The following is a 23,380-nucleotide window of genomic DNA, read 5'->3' as shown; positions in this document are numbered from 1 at the left end:
TGGTTGTTAATTACTGTCAAGTCATCTTTGACTTATGGTGACACTACAAATGAGAAGCCTCCAGTCACCCAGCTATCAACAACCATGTTCCAGGTCTTTCTAATCAGAACTGTGGCTTCCTTCATTTAAGTCCATCAACTTGACATCCTCTTCTCCTATGGCCTTCAACCTTCCCAACACAATTCAAAGTGTTTTATGAGAATCTCCTCCCAGCTACGTAATGCAAGAACTATTGCATATTGCAGAAAAGTGAGTTGGATTGATACTGTCCTCTGTTCTCAATATCTTATGTATTACATAAGGCAAAACAATCATTTAGTAGAACCCAGAAGCAATTATTTTGTTTACTGCTTTGAACAAAAGATACATCCATTTTTGTGAATCCCTGCACAAATAAGCATCGGAAACCAACAACCTTTATCCTAGGATGCATCTACACTGTAGAATGAATGCAGTTTGACACCACTTTAACTGCCATGGCTCAATATTACAGAATTATGGGAGTTGCAATGTTATAAGGACTTCACTACTGAAGAGTGCTAAGCACTCTTCCATAGCATTTACCCATGGCAGCTAAAGTGATTACAATTTGACATACTTTTAATTGTGATGGAATAATGCTATAGTGCAGATGCAACCTAAGACAGCATCTTTCTTTTGCATTAAATATGATGGGAAGCTTTAAAGCATATTAAAATAATAGAACCGTCTTCCATTGCTAGCTAGCTCATGTAAAGAGTAGTTCTTACCTTAACAAACAAGGCTTTTCAGTATGGGTTGTTGTAGGTTTTTTGGGGCTATATGGTCACGTTCTAAAGACATTCTCTCCTGACGTTTCGCCTGCATCTATGGCAAGCATCTTCAGAGGTTGTGAGGTCTTTTCCGTATTGTTGCAGACAACAGTTGCTGCATTTTTCATCTTTTTCCCGTTGCAAAATAGGTTTTCCATCCAATACAGTGGTTCCCAATCTTCCTCATGCCGCAACACCTTAATACAGTTCCTCATGTTGTGGTGACTCCCAACCATTAAATTATTTTCATTGCTACTTTATAACTGTTTTTGCTACTGTTATGAATTGTAATGTAAGTATCTGATATGCAAGATGTATTTTCATTCACTGGACCAAATTTGGCACAAAAATCCAACACACCCAAATTTGAATACAGGTGGGATTGAGGTGGGGATAGATTTTGTCATTTGGAAGTTGGAGTTGCTGAGATTTATAGTTCTCCTGCAATCAAAGAGCATTCTGAACTTCACCAACGATAGAATTTAACCAGTCTTGGCACACAGAACTCTCATGCACAACAGAAAATACTGGAAGGGTGTTGTGGGCATTGACCTTGAGTTTTGGAGTTGTAGTTCACTTACATCCAGAGAGCACTGTGAACTCAAACAATGATAGATCTGGACCAAATTTGGCATGAATACTCAATATGTCCAAATGAGAACACTGGTGGTGTTTCAGGAAAACAGACCTTGACATTTGGGAGTTGTAGTTGCTGGGATTTATAGTTCATCCACAATCAAAGAACATTCTGAACTGCACCAACAACAGAATTAGGCCAAACTTCCCACACAGAATCCCATGACCAACAGAAAATACTGTGTTTTCCGATGGTCTTTGGTGACCCCCTCCGACACACCCTCGTGGCCCCTCCAGGCACCCCGAAACACAGGTTGAGAAACGCTGATCTAATAATCCCCCTGCCCCTCGCTCCTACCATGATTCCAACAGGAAGAGCATATATGATGTCTTGTAATTCAATGAGATAGAAGGGGGAAAAGCCAGTTTTCAATCCTATCATTTCACAAATTCTTTCAGCCTTCCCAGAATGAAAGCCAAATTTCTCAGCAGATGGTAGACAGAACAAAACCTTGAGGAAAATTAGTTTCCTTTCAAATAGGAATCGCAAATAAAGGTTATACTCAAAGATTCTTTGAGCTTTGAAAAGTAGTTTATATAAGCGAGAGACATATTTATAAATAACATTTTTTTTCAGTAAAAAAATATATTAACTGGTTCACAATATGAACTGGAATGAATCCACATTATCCTAGCTTTGCTTCTCAGTCACTGCTGGAAGAGTCAGAACTATCAGAGGATGAAGAATCTCCCCCCTTCTTCTGCTTCTTCTTCCCCTTTTTGTGGTGATGTCTTCTTTTCTTGGATTTATTCTTTTTTTCCTTCTTCTTTTCCTTTTTGTGGGATTTTTGTTTTTTTGATTTAGGCTCATCCTCTTCTGTGGCACTTGAAGAATGAGACCTATTAGAAGAAAAGAATATAAACAGAATATAAACTCTTCAGATATTCAGAGGTGACCTCTCTCTCTCTCTCTCTCTCTCTATATATATATATAATTGTATATTACATGTAATATTACTAATAATATTACAATATAATGGTATAGTACAATATAGTAATATATAATACTGATATTGTACTATGCTGATTGTATGTATATATATCTTGTAAGCCACTATGAGTCTCCTTTGGGGCGAGAAAAGGCGGAATATAAATGTCGTAAATAAATAAATAAATAATAAATATATCACCGCTCAAATCTCCTCTAGTGCTAAACACATCCAATTATCTCAACCCCTTCCTATAAGTCTTAGTTTTTAGACCTTTTTACCATCTGTCACCCTTGACTGCATATGGCATATTCCAAGTTGTTAATATCTGTTAAGCTGTGGTCACAATAACTTGACACAGTATTTCAGGTGAGGTCATCAAAGTAATAAAGTTGTGCATTTACTTCCCTTAACGTGGACACTACATTTCTGTTGATGTAGCCTAAAACTGCATGATTTATTTTCCTCACTTATTTTGTGTTCTATTAAGACTCCTAGATCCTTTTCATATCTACTGTTGTCACACCAGATGTTGTCTATCCAATACTTGACCATCTGATTTTTCCTGCCTAAATGATGTACTCTAAATTTATCTCTGTTGAAATTCTTTTTTTTTGGGGGGGGGGGGGGTATTTATTTAGTTACAGCATTCATATTCTGTCTTTCTCACCCCGAAGGGGACTCAGGGCAGATCACTGAACCCATATATGGCAAGCATTTAATGCTGTTAAACAGACAGAAGAGACAACAGATAGAGATAGGCATTTCTCCCCCAAATTCGGCATCCTGGAAGTTGTGCTCGATTCCAGCCACAGGGAATCCTGAATCTATCTTACAAGGTATTAACTATCCTTCAGAATTTAATGTTCTCTTTATTTTTAATCAAAGTCATTTATAAAGATGCTAAAAAACAGTTGCGACAGAAACCTGTAATATCTCACTTATCACTTCTCCTCAGGATAGTGAAGAATCACTGCTGGACAGTCTTTGACATCAGTCAAATCATTTGACAATACACCATCATTTAACCTACATTTTAATCCCTTTACAAAAAACATCAAGATAAATTACATCCACTGCATTCCCCTAATCTGCCAAGGGTCTTATTCTATAGGGAAAAAAGAGATAAGGTAAGTCTGACATAAATTGTTGTTAAGAAACCCAAATTGGTTTCCCTTTGGATTCCTTGACGCTGTGCACCTTCAAGTAATCTGCAACGTATGAAGGTTTTCCTGGCAAGATTTTTTCAGAGGAGGTTTACTATTGCCTCCCTTTGGCCTAAGGTGATCCTGCTTCAGTACAGATATGTTAAAAATCTGCAAAATTAGAATCTCATAGACATTGCAAAAAAAAAAAAAAGAAAAGAAAAGAAATAAGGAGAGGACAGAGCAAGGATACAAACTGATAGAACAATGCTAGGTTTGATTGCCAAGACATTAGTAAGCTGGGACTGAGTTCTGCATTAACAGGAATGATGAGTCCGGCAATGGAGTTTCTGCTCCAAACTATTACAAATACAGGCAGCCATGCCTTAAGCATGCCAAATTTGGATGAGTGCGCATTTATGATCACAAAAGAATTCAAATTACTCTTTTTGTAGGGGAAAAACCTCCCTGAGCTAGGAATGCACTCATGCATTTTACTTGAAAAAGGTTAGAGTACAATTTAGCAGCAATAAAGGCTTTTCAGAGTTTTTCTTATATGAGAAAGCCTTAGGGATGCCATTCTGTATCCTTCACACTTAGAATAGGCCAACAGAAAGCAGTGGACTTGTCAGTTCCATTGATTACAATAGCATTACTTTATATATAAGTAACTGACTCAAACCCTAAATAACTATTAACTTGAAACAAACAAGCCAAAAAACCTGAACACTATTCTATATTGTACAAACATTTTGCCCTATGTCTTTTGGGTGAAAAAACTCCATGGGATCTTTTACCCGATTTCAAAATAAGATTTAGATGGGACGGTAGTATATAAAGATTTTTTTTTGAATTGCCATATATAAAATATGAAGATAAACCCCTTAAAATACCTTTTCTTTGCTTTCTTTAATTTTGATTTTTCCTTATGCTTCTTTTTGACCTTCTTCTTGTCTTCTTCCTCACCAATACCTGTGAATTTACATGATAATGTTTTAGAGGAACAACAAAACATTTCTGAAACTTCATTTATATTTTGCACCCAAGGCCTTTCCAAATAATCCCTTTTAATACATGAAGTGTTCTGTCTAATTTATTGGATTTTTACTGAGGTAATGGTGCCCACTTGATCTTGTAAACCTCCAAAAGTTGTGGGTCTTTATCTTTATTTCAAAAAAAAAAAAAAACCCCACTGAAGACGAAAACATGAAACAGTTGGACAATTTATTTTGATTGCTATTACCAGGAGCTTGGAATTATTCCTCTCGGTAAAATTAACCTTCAAAAGATCATTCACCACTTTGAGTCTCTATAAAAGAGAAAAAGTGGTGTATAAATTATTATTATTATTATTATTATTATTATTATTATTATTATTCCCAGGTTTTTTACTATGCTGCTAGCTAGTTACTGATAATTAGGGACTTGATAAATTATTTCAACAATAATGAAGGTATCACAGTTATTACAACCTGAATGTATTACAACCGTACCTTAACAAGGGATAATACTACTTCTTTATGGCGAAACTCTAACTTTTAGTTAGTTTTAGAATTACAGGAATATCCTCTCACTAAATGGTGGTAAAGAGTAAAGATTTCCCTTTGACATCAAATCTAGTAATGTCCAACTCTGAGGGATGGTGCTCATTTCCATTTCTAAGCTGACAATGTCCATAGACACCTCCAAGATCATGTGGCTAGAATAGCTGCATGGAGCGCCGTTATCTTCCCTTTGAAGCAGTACATATTGATCTACTCACATTTGCATGTTTTCGAACTGCTAGGTTGGCAGAAGCTGGGCCTAACAGCAGAAGCTCACCCTGCTCCCTGGATTCGAACTGCCTACCTTTCGATCAGCAAGTACAGCAACTCAGCAGTTTAACCCACTGTGCCACCGGGGGTAGAGAAATGCTATAAAACTTTATAGTGTTGACTTCTGCTGTGCTCTGTGCTGCTGAATGAAAAACATATAAATAGTCAGCCCTACGCATCTGCAGGTTTGACTGTGGATTAGATTATTCATGGATTTCATTTAAATGTTCTTTCTAGAAATTTCTAGAAGAAACACTTCTCCATGAATCTCTAGGTGTGGTTCTATGATCAAAATCCAGCTGTGATTGACTTCAGAGTCATGCTGTAGAACCTAGAATCATAGAATCATAGAGTTGGAAGAGACCTCATGGGCCATCCAGTCCAACGCCCTGCCAAGAAGCAGGAATATTGCATTCAAATCACCCCTGACAGATGGCCATCCAGCCTCTGTTTAAAAGCTTCCAAAGAAGGAGCCTCCACCACCAGAAATTCTTTGAGAGGTGTCCTCTCAAGTTAAAGAAATAGCATTTTTATTCACACTTTTTAACTTTCATGGGGGTCCTGCATCCCTAATTCCAGCGAATATGAAGGGCTGACTGAGAAGAAGAGTGCTTCTTTAAAAACTATGACAAAACTGTGGACAAAGAGTGACATTATCATTGCAGCTAATTACTTTTTTAAGACAATTTGGCAACATCTAACACATTAAGTCACACGAGATGAAAGAAATTACAGTTATAAAGTGAAGAAATTGTACTAAAAATGAAGAAGGCAAATAGGATGCTGGAATTTACTCTGTTTTTCTGGCACAGCCTGCAGTTTCCCCAGTTCCTCCTCTTCACTGTCCTCGCTGCTTGTGCTGCTGACATCTAGCACAATGTCTCTTTTGGGATCCACTCGGAGAAAATTACGGCATTCGAACGTCAGATGACCAGCTAAGTAAAATTGAACAAGAGAAGAACAATTAAGAAAAGCAAACAAAAACATAAACCAAATAGCAATTTACTGCTCACTGCTGAATGGGAGAAATTTTTATTTCTATTTTAATAATAATAATAATAATAATAATAATAATAATAATAATTTATATTCCACCACTATATCCCAGGGGGACTCAGGGCAGCTCACAAAACACTCAAGGTATGACATGCAAAATATAACAAGTGAAAAATGAAACATACGAGTAGACCATAAACAATCAACACATCATCATAAATTCACAATATCCCCTGATGAAAATAATAAAATACAGCAATTGCTGTAGATAAAGCAACAGCATTCAATCTCAGAAGTATAAAATGCTAATAAAGAATCCAAAGGTCCTCATATATATTATTAGAGAGTCTTAGAGCATCTAAACATGGTTGAAGGCTAAATAGTTATAATTTCTAACAATAAGTTTGTGTGTGTGTGTGTGTGTCAGGAGTGACTTGTGAAACTCCAAGTCGCTTCTGGTGTGAGAGAATTGGCCACCTGCAAATACGTTGCCCAGGGGATGCCTGAATGTTTGATGTTTTACCATCCTATGGGAGGCTTCTTTCATGTCCCTGCATGGGAAATTAGAGCTGAGACAGGAGCTCACCCCGCTCCCCAGATTCGAAACGCCAACCTGTCAGTCAGCAGTCCTGCCAGCACAAGGGTTCCATTGCGCCACCGAGGGCTCCATAATAATAAGTTGAATAGGTAAATAAGATATCCTGAACAATATATGCAGGATAGAAGAAAGAAGATCTCCACAATAGACAACTTCTTCAATTGCTTTTATTTAGAACTGGAATGTAAGCCTTTTTCAATAGAATTTTCTCCCATATAAATGGCTTAAACATCATCATCTTAAAACCAAGTTATGTTTTCAAGTCCTTGGTTTCCAAAATACAACAGACCAGGCTTTGAGACTTCAAACACTGGATTGGATCCCATGCAGGGAGAAATGTGGGATACAAATGAAAGAAAGTAAGAAAAAATATATTGAAAGGAAATACCAAATCTACAAATCTACCTGCTTCCCTTCTATGTCACTCCATTTTGTTTTGTATAAGGATACTACTATGGGAATAGGAGCCCTCGGTGGCGCAATGGGTTCAAACTTGTGCAAGCAGGATTGCTGACCGAAAGGTCCGCTGTTCGAATCTGAGGAGTGGGGTGAGTTCCTGTCTGTCAGCTCCAGCTTCTCATGCGGGGACATGAGAGAAGCCTCCCACAGGATAGTAAAACATCCAGGTGTCCCCTGAGCAACGTCCTTGCAGGTGGCCAATTTTCTCACACTAGAAGCGACTTGCAGCTTCTCAAGTCACTCCTGACACCTATGGGAATGGCCTATAAGAGCCCCACAAAACATCCTTCTTGGACAACCATTTCTATAACAGTAAATATGTACTTGATCGTTGTTTTTTTAATCACAAATTTTAGATTTTAATTGGATCCCACCGGGCCTATTCCCCTAGATTGGCCCTGGGAAAGTTACAACAGGGAGCAAGGTTTTATTCCACTCTTCTGAGAGTCCAAAATAAAAAAAATAATGTACGCAAGCAGCAGGAATGATAATTTTGAAGTGGGTTGAGCCCATTGTTATGCTAATGTGCTTCCATTAGCACAATGGGTTGTCTCATTTCTTCCTTCCTTCCTCCTGCCTCCACACTGCTTTAGGATCCAGTCTAGAAACCGGTGAATTGTCCCCATTGTTCCATCAACACTGATAACTTTTCTCTGGAAACTTAGCTCATTTTAAAATAATGTATCTGTGAACAGGCTGTATCTATGAATGTGGCCAATTTAGTTTTGTATCTAAGTAACAACTCAGAATTTATTTCCTAATGGATGTCAGACAAATGGGAAGAAAAAGAACAGGAGAAAAGGAGACATGCTGTTGTTAAGTACAAAAATATAAATAGTTTTCACACAGGCTGAAATGCTGTTTATATTTAAGAGGCTCGTCTAAAATATTAGCAACAGCGAAAACAAATAACAAAAAATGCAATTAAGCTTTAGATGCCCAACCACCTTCCTGTTTCATTGTAAGAGACCTCATTAGTGCACATTTCAACAATTTGGTTGCTGTAAACCATGCAGTCTTAGATGTGATGTTGTTAACAAACACTTGCATGGGGAAGAAGGCATTTTACATTTTAAAATGTAATAATGTGTGTATATGTTTCAGCTAAGTTACAGCAACCAGAATAGTGTTTATACCCAAGGACAAGTGATTTAAAACTGCATAAGATTAAACACACCTTAATCCTCCTTCATTTTTATGACAGTTATGGAGGAGACCCAGTCAAACTAAAAGAAGACTAAATCCCAATAATACAAATATAACTGTTCTCAGAGAAGTTTCACTGCAAAATTTCAGATATATGACTGTGCTTGTTCTCTGAGACCTGTGCCTGGTGCCCTGCTGTGTTAGAAGTATGCGAACTCACACAGCCTTCATTCTAAAATACTGCTTCTTTGGCAGAAGTGTGTTTCTGTTTAGTAAAGGATCCAAATCTATGTTACAATCACTACCATCAATTCAATAATTCTAAATCAACAAGGTTAGTAAAACAGATATGAAGCATTTCTGGTACATCACCATTAGACCCATAAACATTAATAAAAACAATCAGGTTTTTCAAAATATCTTGCAAGTAAAATAAAACAACTGGCAGTCTGGATCGATTATTGCAAACTGTACTGGGACAGAAGGGAGTCCCCAGTGGGTTAAACCACTAAGCTACTGAACTTGCTGACCAAAAGGTCACAGATTCAAATCCAGGGAGTGGTGTGAGCTCCTGCTGTCAGCCCCAGCTTCTGCCAATCTAGAACTTTGGAAACATGCAAATGTGAGTAGATCTTCCGGCAGGAAGAGAACGGCGCTCCATGCAGTCATACCAGCCACATGACCTTGGAGATGTCTACAGTCAACGCTGGCTCTTCAGCTTAGAAATGGAGATGAGCACTAACCCCCAGAGTCGGACACAGCTGGACTTAATATCAGGGGAAACCTTTACCTTTTAGCTTACTGGAACGAAAGATGCTTGTGGAATAGGAACGCCACACATTTACACTGTATAGCAACATATGAAATATATACCCCATCAATCCAGTGTTTCTGAAGAATGTTCACCTCCTCTGTCATTAAACAGGTTTCTCACCAGAATACGTTTACTTAAATTGTTCTATTTTAGGAAGCACTAGTTTTTGTTTGTTTATATCTCACAGACCTGTGATACTCCACAAAACTGCATTATGCATTAAACTACCAAGATATTTTAGCATCAATATCACACTCAGGATATCAAACATTAGTTGTTATTTATTTGTTCAGTCATTTCCGACTCTTTGTGACCTCATAGACCAGTCCATGCCAGAACTCCCTATCAGCCGTCACCACTCCCGGCTCTTTCAAGGTCAAGTGAGTCACTTCAAAGATAACATCCATCCATCTTGCCCTTAGTCAGCCCCTCTTCCTTTTCCCTTCCATTTTCCCCAGCATCATTATTTTCTCCAAGCTATCCTGTCTTCTCATTTCATCTTTGCCTCTAATATCCTTCCCTCCAGTGAACAGTCAGGTATTACTTCCTGGAATATGGAATGATTTGATCTTCTTGCTGTTCAAGGCATTCTCAGAATTTTCTTCCAACACCAGAGTTCAAAAGCGTCTTCTTTCGCTCAGCCTTCCTATGGTTCAGCTCTTACATCCATAGGTTACGATGGGAAATATCACTATCCAACATTACAGAACTTGTTTTTTTTTTTTAATCTTACATAAAGCAGAATACATTTCCTAAGTTGAGATCTGTATTTATTGATTCCATAAATCATCACTTCACTGCTTAATTTGCTTATTGTAATCTTACAAACTCTGGGAAACCTTATAACGTCACATACAAGTAAATAAAATATAGAAAATGAACACCTTATGTGGCTGAAAAAATATGAAAAGAAGTGCCCACAATTTTTTTCCTCAAAACATTTAAACACATGCAAAAATGAGAAACAAAAACTAGTTTTAAAAAGGGGAAGTGGAACATGAACTTTCCGTTGGAGAAACTATTGCGACCCATTGCTCCATTGTTATCTCTCCCCTGAACTAATCTATTTCACAGAGCATTCTCAACATAAAGGGGGGAAGAGAAAGAAAGACAAATAGAATAGATAATATAAATGGAATTCTAACAAATATTGAATTAATAGAATGTGATAAAATGAATAAAACAGACAATGAATTGAAGAAAAGGAAGAAGAGGAATTAAAATGAACTTCCTGAACTAGTGTAGAATTGGATACTGGAGGGCATTGAAAAAGAAGTGAACCCAAGTACTTTTCAAACTCCATTCAGACTGTTCAATAGGCCATCATGTTATCTGGGAAAAAAATCTCTGTGGACATGTTCTGGCAGCTACAGACAGTCGAAAAAGATATAAACCTTTCTTCCATGAACTTACTTTCATTCATGTGGCTTAATATCCAAGCCATAGCATTTTGCTGCTCAGTATGTTTTTCAAGTTAGTCTCAACTATTTATATATTGCCTTTATATAGATAATGCCATACAATGGTAGTGAAGTTTCACATGAAACCAATTATGTCTTTGCTGATACTTACGATAACCACATTTCTTGCACCCTGCCCTGATGTTATCTTTATTTCCACCTGAAAAAGCAAAAAACATTTTATATTAGGAAATAGCTCAAAATTTATACTATATAGACCAGGGGTCCTCAAACTAAGGCCCGGGGGCCGGATGGGGCCCCCCAAGGTCATTTACCTGGCCCTTGTTCAGGGTCAACCTAAGTCTGAAATGACTTGAAAGCACACAACAACAACAACAATAACAATGCTATCTCATCAGCCAAAAGCAGGCCCACACTTCCTATTGAAATACTAATAAGTTTATATTTGTTAAAATTGTTCTTCATTTTAATTATTGTATTGTTTTTAAGTGGTTTTGCACTACAAATAAGATATGTGCAGAGTGCATAGGAATTCATTCATTTTTTTTCCAAATTATAATCTGGCCCTTGAACAGTTTGAGGGACTGTGACCTGGCCTTCTGTTTAAAAAGTTTGAGGACCCCTGATATAGACAGTCCCCAAGTTATGAACAAGATCAGTTCTGTAGGTTTGTCCTTAAGTTGAATTTGTTTGTAATTGGACAGCACAGTGAAGGGTTAGCACCTTGTGGTGTTTGTTTTGTTGTTTGTTCAGAAGATTTGATCTCACTTTCTATCCCTTAGATTTTTTGACTTTGAAAAATTTAGCTAGTTGTAGAAAGAAGGATTGGAGGGAAAGCTTCAGTGGAGAAACCGTTTCCCCATGATAACTCTTTCAGGAATGAATTTCCTTTCCTAGGGGTAGATATAGCTCACTTCCTGTTATCTCACCCCCGTTCTTAACTATGAATCTTGTAACTTGGGAACTGCCTGCACAGGAAAAATAACTGATACCGAGTTCAGTAGCAATATCACCCAATTGCATTACTACACATGACAAAAACTCTCTATATAGTGGTGACATATATTTACTTAAATGCACATTGTACAGAATTATCTATCACAGATAAGTAATTCTCATAATTCAATATGCTCTCTAGGTATAATGACAACACCATATTATAATAAATCATGCCATGTTACTTTGACTTTAGAATTTCCTCCATAGGGAGGCACTGATGCTGCCCTTCCACTGGCAAGTAAAAATGTTCTTATTCCATCAGGATGTGAGCAATTGACTATGATGAGCTTTTAATGGTATAGTGTTATTTGACTGATTTTTTAATATTGTATTTTAATGATTTAATGGTTTTTAAATAGCTTTTAAAGATATATTTTACTGATGTTTTGTAGTTATTAATCTGCATTGTTTTTAATAAATTTTAATGCATCTTGGGCCCCATTACTCGGAAAAAACAAAATTATGATGGTAATTTTATGCTTATTATTTGACAATACTACTGTGATGTTTATATTCTTACCATATATATTCAAAAATTATTTTTTTGGGGGGGGAGGGGGAGGAATACACCCAAAAAAACAGGGTTGACTTATATATGGGTTAATGTTGAAAGTGTGAAAACAATGACAAGAGGCAAAGGTGAGTAGTATCTACTCCGTTAAACTTTTCATGCCCAAATAAGAGAAAGCAAAGAGACCTCCCTTCTCTCCCCCTCATTCTTCAGGCTCCTAATGTTCTCGTGTTCAACATCTGAGCAGTATTCGAGAGCAACATGAGGGGAGAGGGGCTGATGAATACAATGCACCCACCATTTTTGGCTACTTGAATGGCAGACCCCATTTTTTTATTAGGGATTACTGCACAAGCTTCTCTATGGAGGAACTGTGGCAGCCATTTCTAATAGTGGGGGAGATAGTGGTGGTGCCATGTCAGAGAAAGAGTGGAGAGTGCTTCTTTTAGTTCCTCTCAGAATGGTCTAAGCCAGTGCTTCCCAAAGTGGGCGATACTGACCCCAGAGGGTTGCTGGAATGATTCAGGGTGCTGTAGTAGCCTAGGGTACAACTGGGGGGTGTTGAATAAAAACAAATGGGCAGCAAAAGCGCAAAAAAGAATTTTTTTGAAAAAACATTTGTACATGTTCTATCCCTTATGTAACACTGAGTTAACGTTGTAGTGATAACTTTATTTTCCAAACAAACACACAAAATGTAAGTTATAACTACTTAGTGATCAAGTCCGCAGGCAAGTCATGCCAAGCAAGTGTTGGCAGGCAATCACGTTGTGCACTGATGGGAAATCCAGAATGCATTGGCAGGAATGTAATGTCTTGTTTACAGTATGATACTACAAATAGATGACACATATGAAATCTAATTTAGATTGTTTCTGAATTGCATGGCAAGCAGTTAAAAATAGTGCAATAACTATTTAAATATTTTAATTTATGCTGCTGAAAAAAGCTGAACATTTATAAATTGATAAGAAGTACACTGGGTTCATCTTTCTCTTTTAGGGTTATTTTGAATGTTATTTGTAATTTTTGTTTTAATATTATCCTTTGTTAACTTAGTTTTCTGTGTGTAACACAAATGTTACTATGGTTGAATTTATACTGTTTAATGTTTTTTTATCTATTATGTTTTATGTATACTGATTTGTTGGAAACCGTCTTGAGTCGCCAATTGGCTGAGAAAGGCGGTATACAAATACAGCAAATAAATAAATAAATAAAGTTAAATAAGGTGCCTTATTTACAATTACATCTTTCTTTACCATGTGGTAGGTGGAAATATATACAGAAGAATGCAAACTTGTCACGGCATCTTTCTGTTTGTTTGCTTAAAGAAGGCAGATGTCCAGGGGTGTGCTGAGTAGTTTTTTCTGAACAGGGGGCAGGAAGCCAAGGAAGTTTTGTAACCTCTGTTTTAAGCTCTTACTTTTTACCTCTCTACTCAGATAAGGGAATGTCGCATTGGTATCAGAAACAGTACTTTCGTTGATCTGCCAATAAATCGACCCAGGTAATTTTGGTAGTTTCTTTGACTAAAACTTGTGTCTTATACATGAATATATACAGTCCTTCTCAGCAAAAGTGAACTATCATGGTGGCATTCACTTTTTATGACAGAGATTGGTGGGGCCGGTGATGCAAAGCGTTGAAAACCCCGTTCTACCTGACACATATCCAAGAATTATTACAAAGAGACCAAGGTATATGGCAAAAAATGAATATGAAAACAAGAGCTAAGAGAAAAGGCTCTGATCATCATTGAATCGAATCACGTGTTTTGACATTATATAGGTAGCTGTAACACATACATAGAAGCTTATAATGTTTGGACTGAATGTATCAATATGTTGCATTTCTTGATTATTTTGCTTTTGAAAATTAGTAACATTAAATATGTTCAAACATTATAAAAATGAACAAGACAATTAATATACAAAGGAAGCACAATTCTACTGTGCACAAAAATTGGAGGGAAGTTTGGCACAACTTAAGTTTCATTTCCAGATATTAAAATTAAGTGAATTGTACTGATGGCAGAAACACAAATCTCCATCACTTAAAATAATTGTTTACTGCAAAACCAAACAAACTTCTAGCCGTGAAAAAGATTAAGAACTGTCAGGAAATAATGAAATATGGAAACTGGCTGCAATTACAAAATAAACTAGACTTAAAAGCAAAAAAGAAAGAAGTCAAGGATCCTAAATTTCAAACTTGATCACACAGCTCAGCAGGATGCCTAAGCTGAGACTCGTACTTTGGATGCAACACAAAACTACACAATTCTCTAGAAAATATAAAAATGCTTGGCAAAGTGGAAGGCAGTAGGAATAGCTGGAGATCACTTTACAGATGGAAAGATTAAATCAAAGAACCCATAGCTTTGAGCTTGCAAGACTTGAAAATATCATTTGATGGCTGGGACCCTTGGAGGTCCCTCATTCCTTGTTGTTGTGGGCCTTCAAGTTAATTCTGATTTATGGTGATTATAAGGAGATCTGCTGTACCCCCCAGTAGTGCATTGGGTTAAACCGCTGAGCTGCTGATCTTGCTAACCAAAAGGTTGGTGGTTCAAATCCAAGGATCGGGGTGAGCTCCCACTGTTGGGCTCAGCTTCTGCCAACCTAGCAGTTCGAAAATATGCAAATGTGAGTAGATCAATAGGTACCGCTTCTGCGGGAAGGTAATGGTGCTCCATGCTATCATGCTGGCCACATGACCTTGGAGGTGTCTACGGACAACACCAGCTCTTCGGCTTAGAAATGGAGATGAACACCACCACCCAGAGTTGGACACAACTAGATTTAATGTCAGGAGAAACCTTTACCTTTAAGGAGTTTTCTTGGTAAATTTTCTTGGGAGGATTACCTCATTCATAGGATCACCAGAAACTAATTCCACCCAAATTATCGGTATTATGCAGGTTGACCAGCATCTCAATCTGATTTTTTTAGGGCATCCTCATCACCATTAACAGATTGCACTCTGGCACCACGAGGTAGAGAGCCAATCTTAAGAAATGTGAATGTGGAGAAGAGCAGACCACAGACCACTTAATACAATGCAGTCTGAGCCCTGCCACATGCACAATGGAGGACCAACTTATAGCAACACCAGAGGCACTCCAAGAGGCCAGCTTCTGGCCAAAGGACATTTAGTATAATGCCAAAATTTTAATTTTATTTGTGTTTTTAGATACCTTACAACTGTACCCTCAATTCGCTTCCAATACGGTAAATAAATAACTAAACAGGCTTCTGTGCCAACATATATACAATTATAGTGCAATCTTGATGCATGCCTTTCCAGAGGCAAGAACACATTCCTGCTATGTACTCTCTTTTATGAAAAGGATTTATTCAGATTTTTAAATCATAATCTCCAAAGGCCCTTAGCATCAGTTATCCTAGTTATGAATGATGGAAGTCGCAGTCTGAAAGCATCTAGAACACTGGTTCTCAACCTGTGGGTCTCCTGATGTTTGGGCCTTCAACTCCCAGAAATCCTAATAGCTGGTAAACTATTTGGGATTTCTGGGAGTTGTAAGCCAAAACGCCTGGGAACCCACAGGTTGAGAAACACTGATATAGAGGGACAAAATGGCCTATCCGATTATAAGAAATTAGGATTTTGCCTCAATGTTTTCCATCCAGTAAGTAGAGTTCTAAAACTTGACGTGTCCTAAAATACATTATATCACTGTATATTCTAGTACTCAATCTACTTACGATGAATAAACTGTAATTATATTATGCTCTAATAATGCAAAGTTACCAAAATCATCATTACATGACTAAGGTTCCTTCTTTGTAAACAGTGCCACCAAGGGGAGAAATACCTAACAATTCTTAATTCCTTTTGCAAGCTCTTTCAGGAAGTACATAGCTTCCCCCCCCCCCATGAGGTGGGGGGACTGAGCATGGGAAGCCACTGGCCATATTCATAATGCTAGCATAACCCCACTACAGAACATCGGTTGCAGGGTGCTGGTTGTCGTGTGTCCCCATACACTTCATTATTGCAATGTATGTGTCTTTATCTTTTATAAGGGGCTGATTTAACTTCTGGTTTGCTAGTAAAACTGAATTACTGTGTTGTAAAGTGATGCATGCCTAAAAGTGTTTCACCAACATGAAATGTTTGGAAAGCTCTGCTCTACTGTCTTCACTATTATTGATAATATGTGGGAAGATCACATTATAAAACCCTACCTGTATGTATCCAAGAAAAAATCGATCAACTCTTGACTAAAGTTCAGTATTTGTTTGACGGAGCATACTCAGAAGCCTATCTTTCCTCATAAGACTCTAGGATTACGTTTGGCAGCAGAGAGAAAAACTGCTCCAGAGGGGAGATCATATCTAGTGGTGATCATATGCTGCAGAAGATCCTTAGCAACATGGAAGAAGGCATGACTCATTTGTCCCAATTTCTATGTAATTCTTAAAAACCTGATATGGTTCTAAAGTGTCAACATCCATACTAAGTTCTATTCTATTATTCATCACAGCATTGTGGCTGCTGACAATATCTTATGTAATATAATGTCAGTGAACCACCTGTATCTTTTCTTTTGTGTATACATACGAAAATATTTAAGTTTGGGAAGTTATTTATTATGTTTGTATGTTCTTCATGGGACAGCTAATGCAACAATTGGTGGCATATATCCTACCTTGTTCATGCCCAGCATTTATTTTTTAATTTTAAATTATTACATTTGGCCCGGCCATAGGTTTTTAAATCCTTGTGTGTTAATGCTTATATGTGATTTATATAAATTGTATTGTTTTTTGTTTATTGCTTTCTTGTTTTATTGATGTGTTGTTGTTGGGCTTGGCCTCATGTATGCCGCTCTCCGTCCTAGTAGTAGTAGTAATAGTACCTGCCATTACCCAGTCTCATAAATAAAGGAATAGGCCATGTTGGCAGGTGTCAATGGGAGTTGGAAGCTCAATAAGGCCACATGTGCTACCATGCCTGGTTAGTAAGCTGTAGTGTACAAATATAAACCACAACAGGCGCCTTCCTCACAGGAGTATTTAGTGGGGATGACACAGGACCTTTTCAGTGGTGGCCCCTTGGCTGTGGAACTCCCTTCCTAGGGATATTAGATTGGCCCCTTCCTCCTGACTTTTCAGAAAAGAGTAAAAATCTGGCTCTTTGAGCAGGCTTTCGGAAAAGCAGCGTAATTAGATAAACATAGGATGATAAAAGAACTGCTTAAATGATGTAAATGAGTTAGGAGTTGAACTGGAAGACATTGATGATTATAGTTTTAATGGTTTTATATGGATTTTTATTATATGATATTAAACGTCTTTAATTGATATGTATGTATGTATTTATGTATGTTGTGGCATATAATTGTTGCCAACTTGAGTCGCCTTCCCGCTGAAAAGAACAGGATAAAAATGCTGTAAAGAAATAAATAATCAAACAAACATCGAAATCTCTTAAGGAGAATTTTATGTTATCAATTCACAAATCCTAGGATACCATAGGATTGTGTTATGACAGCTAAAGTTATATCAAAATAGGGTAATTTGGGTACATTTGAACACTGTTGGGGGGGGGGGGAAGCAAAACATAAGATAATTTTATTTATTCGCACTCCCCATGCCTCAGTTTTCTCTCCTAACAGAAATATATCCCCAACTAAACTCAGGCTTCTAACAAGATACTAAAAGCTACAATGAGGACACAGCACATTTCTCCAAGGAAGAATATTCCAGCAGGGAGTTCAGCCGAGTTGCAGCAACTGGCTTGAGAAGACGCAGCTCTCGCAGATGGCTTCCTTTCCCTGCCAGAAAGAACATTTCATTCCAATTTTCAACAGTTTCTGGATACAGAACAAAAGAGAAACATGCTGATCCTAGGAATGAATTGTGTGACACTTGGAAGGTGGGAGTTAGGGTGTTCAAACTACAGGAAAAAATAATCCATCTAAACTTTTAGGAAAAAATTCCTGATGACAACAGCTGTTCAACACTGAATTATGCTACCTCATAGGGTGGCAGAGTCTCATTCAGTGTAAGTGTAATAACAGAGGCTGAATGATTATCTTTTGGGAGAGCTTGATTGTGAATTCATGCTTGGCATGGGGTTGGACTAGATGACCACAGGGGTCTCTTCCTACCCTATGATTCTATCTGTAACCTATAACTCTTTTAAGATTCATTTGATTTAAAGTTGGTATGTTAATCTTAGAAACAAAAACACTTTTTGAAAAAAACTCCAGGCAGAAGAAACACCAATGATCTTTCAGGCCATTCCAACAACCAAGGATGAATCCTTTTGTTTCCTTCTTTTAAGAAGTGCATACAGAAGACTAGAGTATCTTAACTTTGGGTTTACCCTTTGCTTTATTTTAATCACTTCACACTTAGAGAGAAGCCTACATTTTTAGTAAAACAAAGGACAACATCATTAGAAATTCACACTAATTTCATTATCACAGCAACATAATATATTTCAATTAGTTTCACATGGTATGGTTGCTGATGACACGATAAATAAATAACCAGGTGCACTGTTTAATGTAATGCATTTCATGAATGGTACTATGGTGGCACAGTGGGCTAAAGCGCTGAGCTGCTGAGCGTGTTGATTGAAAGGTAGCAGATTTTAATCCGGGCAGCGGTGTGAGCTTCTGCTGTCAGCTCCAGCTCCTGTCCACCTAGCAGTTTGAAAACATGCAAATGTGAGTAGATCAATAGGTACCGCTCCGGTGGGAAGGTAATGGCATTCCATGCAGTCATGCCTGCCACATGACCTTGGAGGTGTCTATGGACAACGCCGGCTCATCAGCTTAGAAATGGAGATAGGCACCACACCCCAGAGTCGGACACAACTGGATTTAATGTCAGGGAAAAACCTTTACCTTTACTTACTATGCACTTTATATGTTTTTAACTTTATTATTAGTGAATGCATTTATTTGCTTAACTGTTTTAATTGTTTAGTTGATTGAATTTGTTTTATGGCCGTGTTTCAAGCAGCACTGAATTTTGCCGGGGCTGTAAGCCGCCTTAGTCGCCCAATGGAGTGAGAAAGGTGGGGTATAAATGAAGCGAATAAATAAATGCATTTCAGACAGAGTATGGGACATGTAGTCCTGCAAATGATGCTGGACTCTCACCAACCCTCACTAGTGTAAGCCATGGTAATGGATGATGGGAGAAGCGGTCCAACTGTATATGATGCATTTCTTTCCACTTATAATAAAAGTAACACTGCATTGCAGATCCATGTACAGCAGACTCTCAAGCAACCAGCAAAACTAAAATCAAAGAATTAATCATTCATTCACAAAGCTGTATTTAGAATACAGTAAAACTGTGTGTGTCTTAATTTGCTTTCAGTTACTGTATTTTAACATTAATATCAAGTCAATACAGAGTTTATGATATGGTATAGCATGAGGCATATTTTTCACTGTAACTCTCAAGCAAACAAAAACTCCATCTGATGGGTGCAGGTTAACTGATAGCCTGCTGTATTTGTAATGAATGGAAAATAATCCACATTTTATCGAACTCAGGATTTGTGTGTGTGTGTGTGTGTCAGGAGCGACTTGAGAAACTGCAAGTCACTTCTGGTGCAAGAGAATTAGCCATCTGCAAGGACGTTCTCCAGGGGAAGCCCAGATGTTTAATGTTTTACCATCCTCGTGGGAGGCTTCTCTCATGTCTCTGCAAGGGAGCTAACAGAGGGAGCTAAACCCGCTCTCCCCGGATTCAAACCACTGACCGCTTGGTCAGCAGTCCTGCTGGCACAAGGGTTTATCCCATTATAGAACCATAGAATCGTAGTTGGAAGAGACCTCATGGGCCATCCAGTCCAACCCCCTGCCAAGAAGCAGGACAATTGCATTCAAAGCACCCCCGACAGATGGCCATCCAGCCTCTGTTTAAAAGCCTCCAAAGAAGGAGCCTCCACCACACTCCGGGGCAGAGAGTTCCACTGCTGAACAGTCAGGAAGTTCTTCCTCATGTTCAGATGGAATCTCCCTTCTTGTAGTTTGAAGCCATTGTTCCGCATCCTAGTCTCCAGGGAAGCAGAAAACAAGCTTGCTCCCTCCTCCCTATGACTTCCTTTCACATATTTATACATGGCTATCATGTCTCCTCTCCCAACCTTCACTTCTTCAGGCTAAACATGCCCAGCTCTTTAAGCCGCTCCTCATAGGGCTTGTTCTCCAGACCTTTGATCATTTTAGTCACCCTCCTCTGGACACATTCCCATCTCTTCTCTGTTTCCTTTCATCTCTAATCTACAAGCTTGCTCTTTCCTCCCTGTGGCTTCCTCTCACTTGGCTATCATGTCTCCTCTTAGCCTTCTCTTTTGAATGCTAAACATGCCCAGCTCCTTAAGCCGCTCCTCATAGGGCTTGTTCTCCAGACCTTTGATCACTTTAGTCGCCCTCCTCTGGACACATTCCCATCTCTTCTCTGTTTCCTTCCATCTCTAATCTGAGTAACAGAATTAACTATCAACACGTGGCTTGTTGCATATGAAGAGCTCACCTGGCAGCGCCATGCAGCAACTCTAGCAGCCTGAGCTCAACCCAGGGTCCTTTCTCTTCCAGGAACAACTTCCCGAGAGCGACGCTTCCCCGCCGGAAATCTGGGACCAGAGCACTGAGGGCTTTACCACCATCTGCAATGGAGGGGGGGGGGAGAAAGAAGGGAGAAATATTTACTTACATAGAAGAGGGGAGACTCTTAGGCAGCCAGTATTCAACTATGTTTTAAAGCATTATGGCTTACTTCACAGTCCCTTCTCTTTTTTCACCGCGGAGTCATTCAACTCTAACTCCTTTCTTCCTTTGGACACTCCCCCCCTAGTCTGGTAATGGAATGTTCCCCTTCCCATGAACCAATCCCAACGAAAGAAGGCGGGCTTGTTGAATTTATTTATTTATCCTGCCAGGAGTGAACCAAAACAGTTGTATTGCGTTAAAATCAATCAAACAAACAAACAAAACACAAAGTTTGCAGACCTGGTATCCAGTCAATTATATTACATTTCTAACAGAACAAAGCAAACAAACAGAGAAAATACAAAATGTGTGAGTTTGGTAGTTGCTTAAATGTCCTTTGACCAGTATCTGGCCACTTGGAGTGCCTCTGGTGTTGCTGCAAGAAGGTCCTCCATTGTGCATGTGGCAGGGCTCAGGTTGCATTGCAGCAGGTGGTCAGTGGTTTGCTCTTCTCTGCACTCGCATGTCGAGGATTCCACTTTGTAGCCCCATTTCTGAAGGTTGGCTCTGCATCTCGTGGTGCCAGAGCGCAGTCTGTTCAGCGCTTTCCAAGTCGCCCAGTCTTCTGTGTGCCCAGGAGGGAGTCTCTCATTTGGTATCAGCCATTGGTTGAAGTGCTGGGTTTGAGCCTGCCACTTTTGGACTCTCACTTGCTGAGGTGTTCCAGCGAGTGTCTCTGTAGATCTAAGAAAACTATGTCTAGATTTAAGTCGTTGGCGTGCTGGCTGATACCCAAACAGGGGATGGGCCAGAGATGTCACTGCCTTGGTCTTTTCACTATTCACTATTCGGACCAATAGGAGCGCAGCAAAGTTTGTTGCCTGAAGGAGTAGAAAAGTGTTATACATTTGAGTCAAAGAAGACTTTAGTTTGTGCCTCGTCTCCAGAGACATTGAACAAAGCTCAACCAATTACACCGCACGCGCGACCCATTCTTTCCGCCCACTCCTTCCCTATGTCATCATTACACCAGCCGGGCTCAATCTACAGCTCACTGCTCCGAGGCGGATAGAAAGTTTCGGGTGGCGGTGTTCAGTCGGAAGACTTTAGGTAACGCACTTTGGACTGTTCCAATATCCAATGGGGGAGGCCTCCCGAGTTATGAGATAAGTACTGATACGGATTCGATCCATATCCTCCCATCCACTGCCTTAACAAGTTACATATTGTGAGACGCCGAGCCAGGTTCCAATAACAAGGTTTGGAGACTTGGCTTTCCTTCAGCGTTGCTCTCTCTCTTCTCTCCCCCCCGTTGCCGAAGTGGTCGCGCCCGCTTTCCAAGATGGCGGGAGGTTTGCCCTGGAGCTTTGCTTAAACCGAAGCGAAAGCGCTTTCCTTCCGTGTTTTCTTCCCTGTCAAAGGACTGGGCCGAAGGCAGCGCCATGAGCAACATCTACATCCAAGAGCCGCCCACCAACGGCAAGGTGAGGGCCCATTTCGGGAGAGGAAGAGCTGGGGTGCGTCTACGCTGCGGAATTAACGCGGTTTGAACCCGCTTTGAACTGCCATGGCTCAATGCTATGGAATCCTGGTAGTTTTACAAGGTCTTTGCCCTTCCCTGCCAAAGAGTGCTGATGCCAAACGACAACTCCCACCATTCCATAGCACTGGGCCATGGCAGTTGAAGTGGTGTCAAACTGCATTAATTCGACAGTGTAGATGCAGCCTAATAGCAAAGCTGTTGGTCTTTGATGTTAATTTTTAATCTACATTTTGTTTCTTGCCATGCCAGCTTATGTTTGTGTGGAGTTTTTGGAAAAGGGCATTCATAACATTTTGGAAAACGTCATTTGGAGATCGTAACTTTTTAAGAAAAGCATGACCTTTCAGAGAAGAGTCAAAAACGCTTTAGTGTAGACTCTTCTCTTGTGGTATACAACCAGATATAATTATGCAAGGTAATCAGTTTCAGTTGTTAGACTGAATAACCTGTTATCGCTGATCTGTTAGAAAACAGATTTTGCCAGTGCATAAATAAACAGCAGGGCAAAAGTATGACAGCTGGGATCCTACGCTGGTTGTGCAATGCGGGCATGACTTAATGAGGGAAACACGTGCGCATGACAGCGCAGCGAGTGAGAGACGCAACTGCGACAGAGTCATAGAATCATAGAGTTGGAAGAGACCTCATGGGCCATCCAGTCCAACCCTCTGCCAAGAAGCAGGAATATTGCATTCAAAGCACCCCTGACAGATGGCCATCCAGCCTCTGTTTAAAAACCTCCAAAGAAGTTGTGGGAACATTGTTTGCCAGAAAGGGGGAGAGGAAACATTTCTGTCCCGTTTATCTTCTTCGTAAACCATTGTTTATCATTTCACAGTAAATAAGTCTAACATTACTTCACTCGCCTTAAGCA

The 23,380-nt window shown here is 39.1% G+C and overlaps 2 protein-coding genes across 4 annotated transcripts in view; one reads left to right on the top strand and one right to left on the bottom strand.

Moving 5' to 3' along the window:
* Positions 1-1,937: 1,937 nt before the first annotated feature.
* SREK1IP1 (SREK1 interacting protein 1) lies at positions 1,938-21,069 on the bottom strand. Its single transcript, XM_060761550.2, has 6 exons — positions 21,031-21,069; positions 20,788-20,920; positions 10,901-10,948; positions 6,110-6,250; positions 4,395-4,473; positions 1,938-2,267 (listed from the first exon to the last, which is right to left on the bottom strand). Exons 2-6 carry the CDS (start codon positions 20,798-20,800, stop codon positions 2,072-2,074), a joined length of 477 nt encoding a protein of 158 aa, XP_060617533.1. The 5' UTR covers positions 20,801-20,920; positions 21,031-21,069; the 3' UTR covers positions 1,938-2,071.
* A 1,196-nt stretch (positions 21,070-22,265) lies between these two features.
* The window catches only part of CWC27 (CWC27 spliceosome associated cyclophilin), a 122,645-nt gene continuing 121,530 nt past the window's right edge, over positions 22,266-23,380 (top strand). For 2 of the 3 annotated variants that reach the window (XM_060761552.2, XM_067464583.1), the window contains exon 1: positions 22,266-22,447. In XM_060761552.2, coding sequence (XP_060617535.2) covers positions 22,406-22,447 — 42 coding nt within the window. In that variant the 5' untranslated portion in view covers positions 22,266-22,405. The remainder of the gene's footprint in view (positions 22,448-23,380) is intronic. The other variant, XM_060761551.2, reaches the window with a different exon arrangement.

The sequence above is a fragment of the Anolis sagrei genome, chromosome 2 (genome assembly GCF_037176765.1).
Source record: "Anolis sagrei isolate rAnoSag1 chromosome 2, rAnoSag1.mat, whole genome shotgun sequence".
NCBI lineage: Eukaryota > Metazoa > Chordata > Lepidosauria > Squamata > Dactyloidae > Anolis > Anolis sagrei.
The sequence above is the reverse complement of the archived record's forward strand: the minus strand, read 5'-3'. Positions and strand labels throughout refer to the sequence as shown.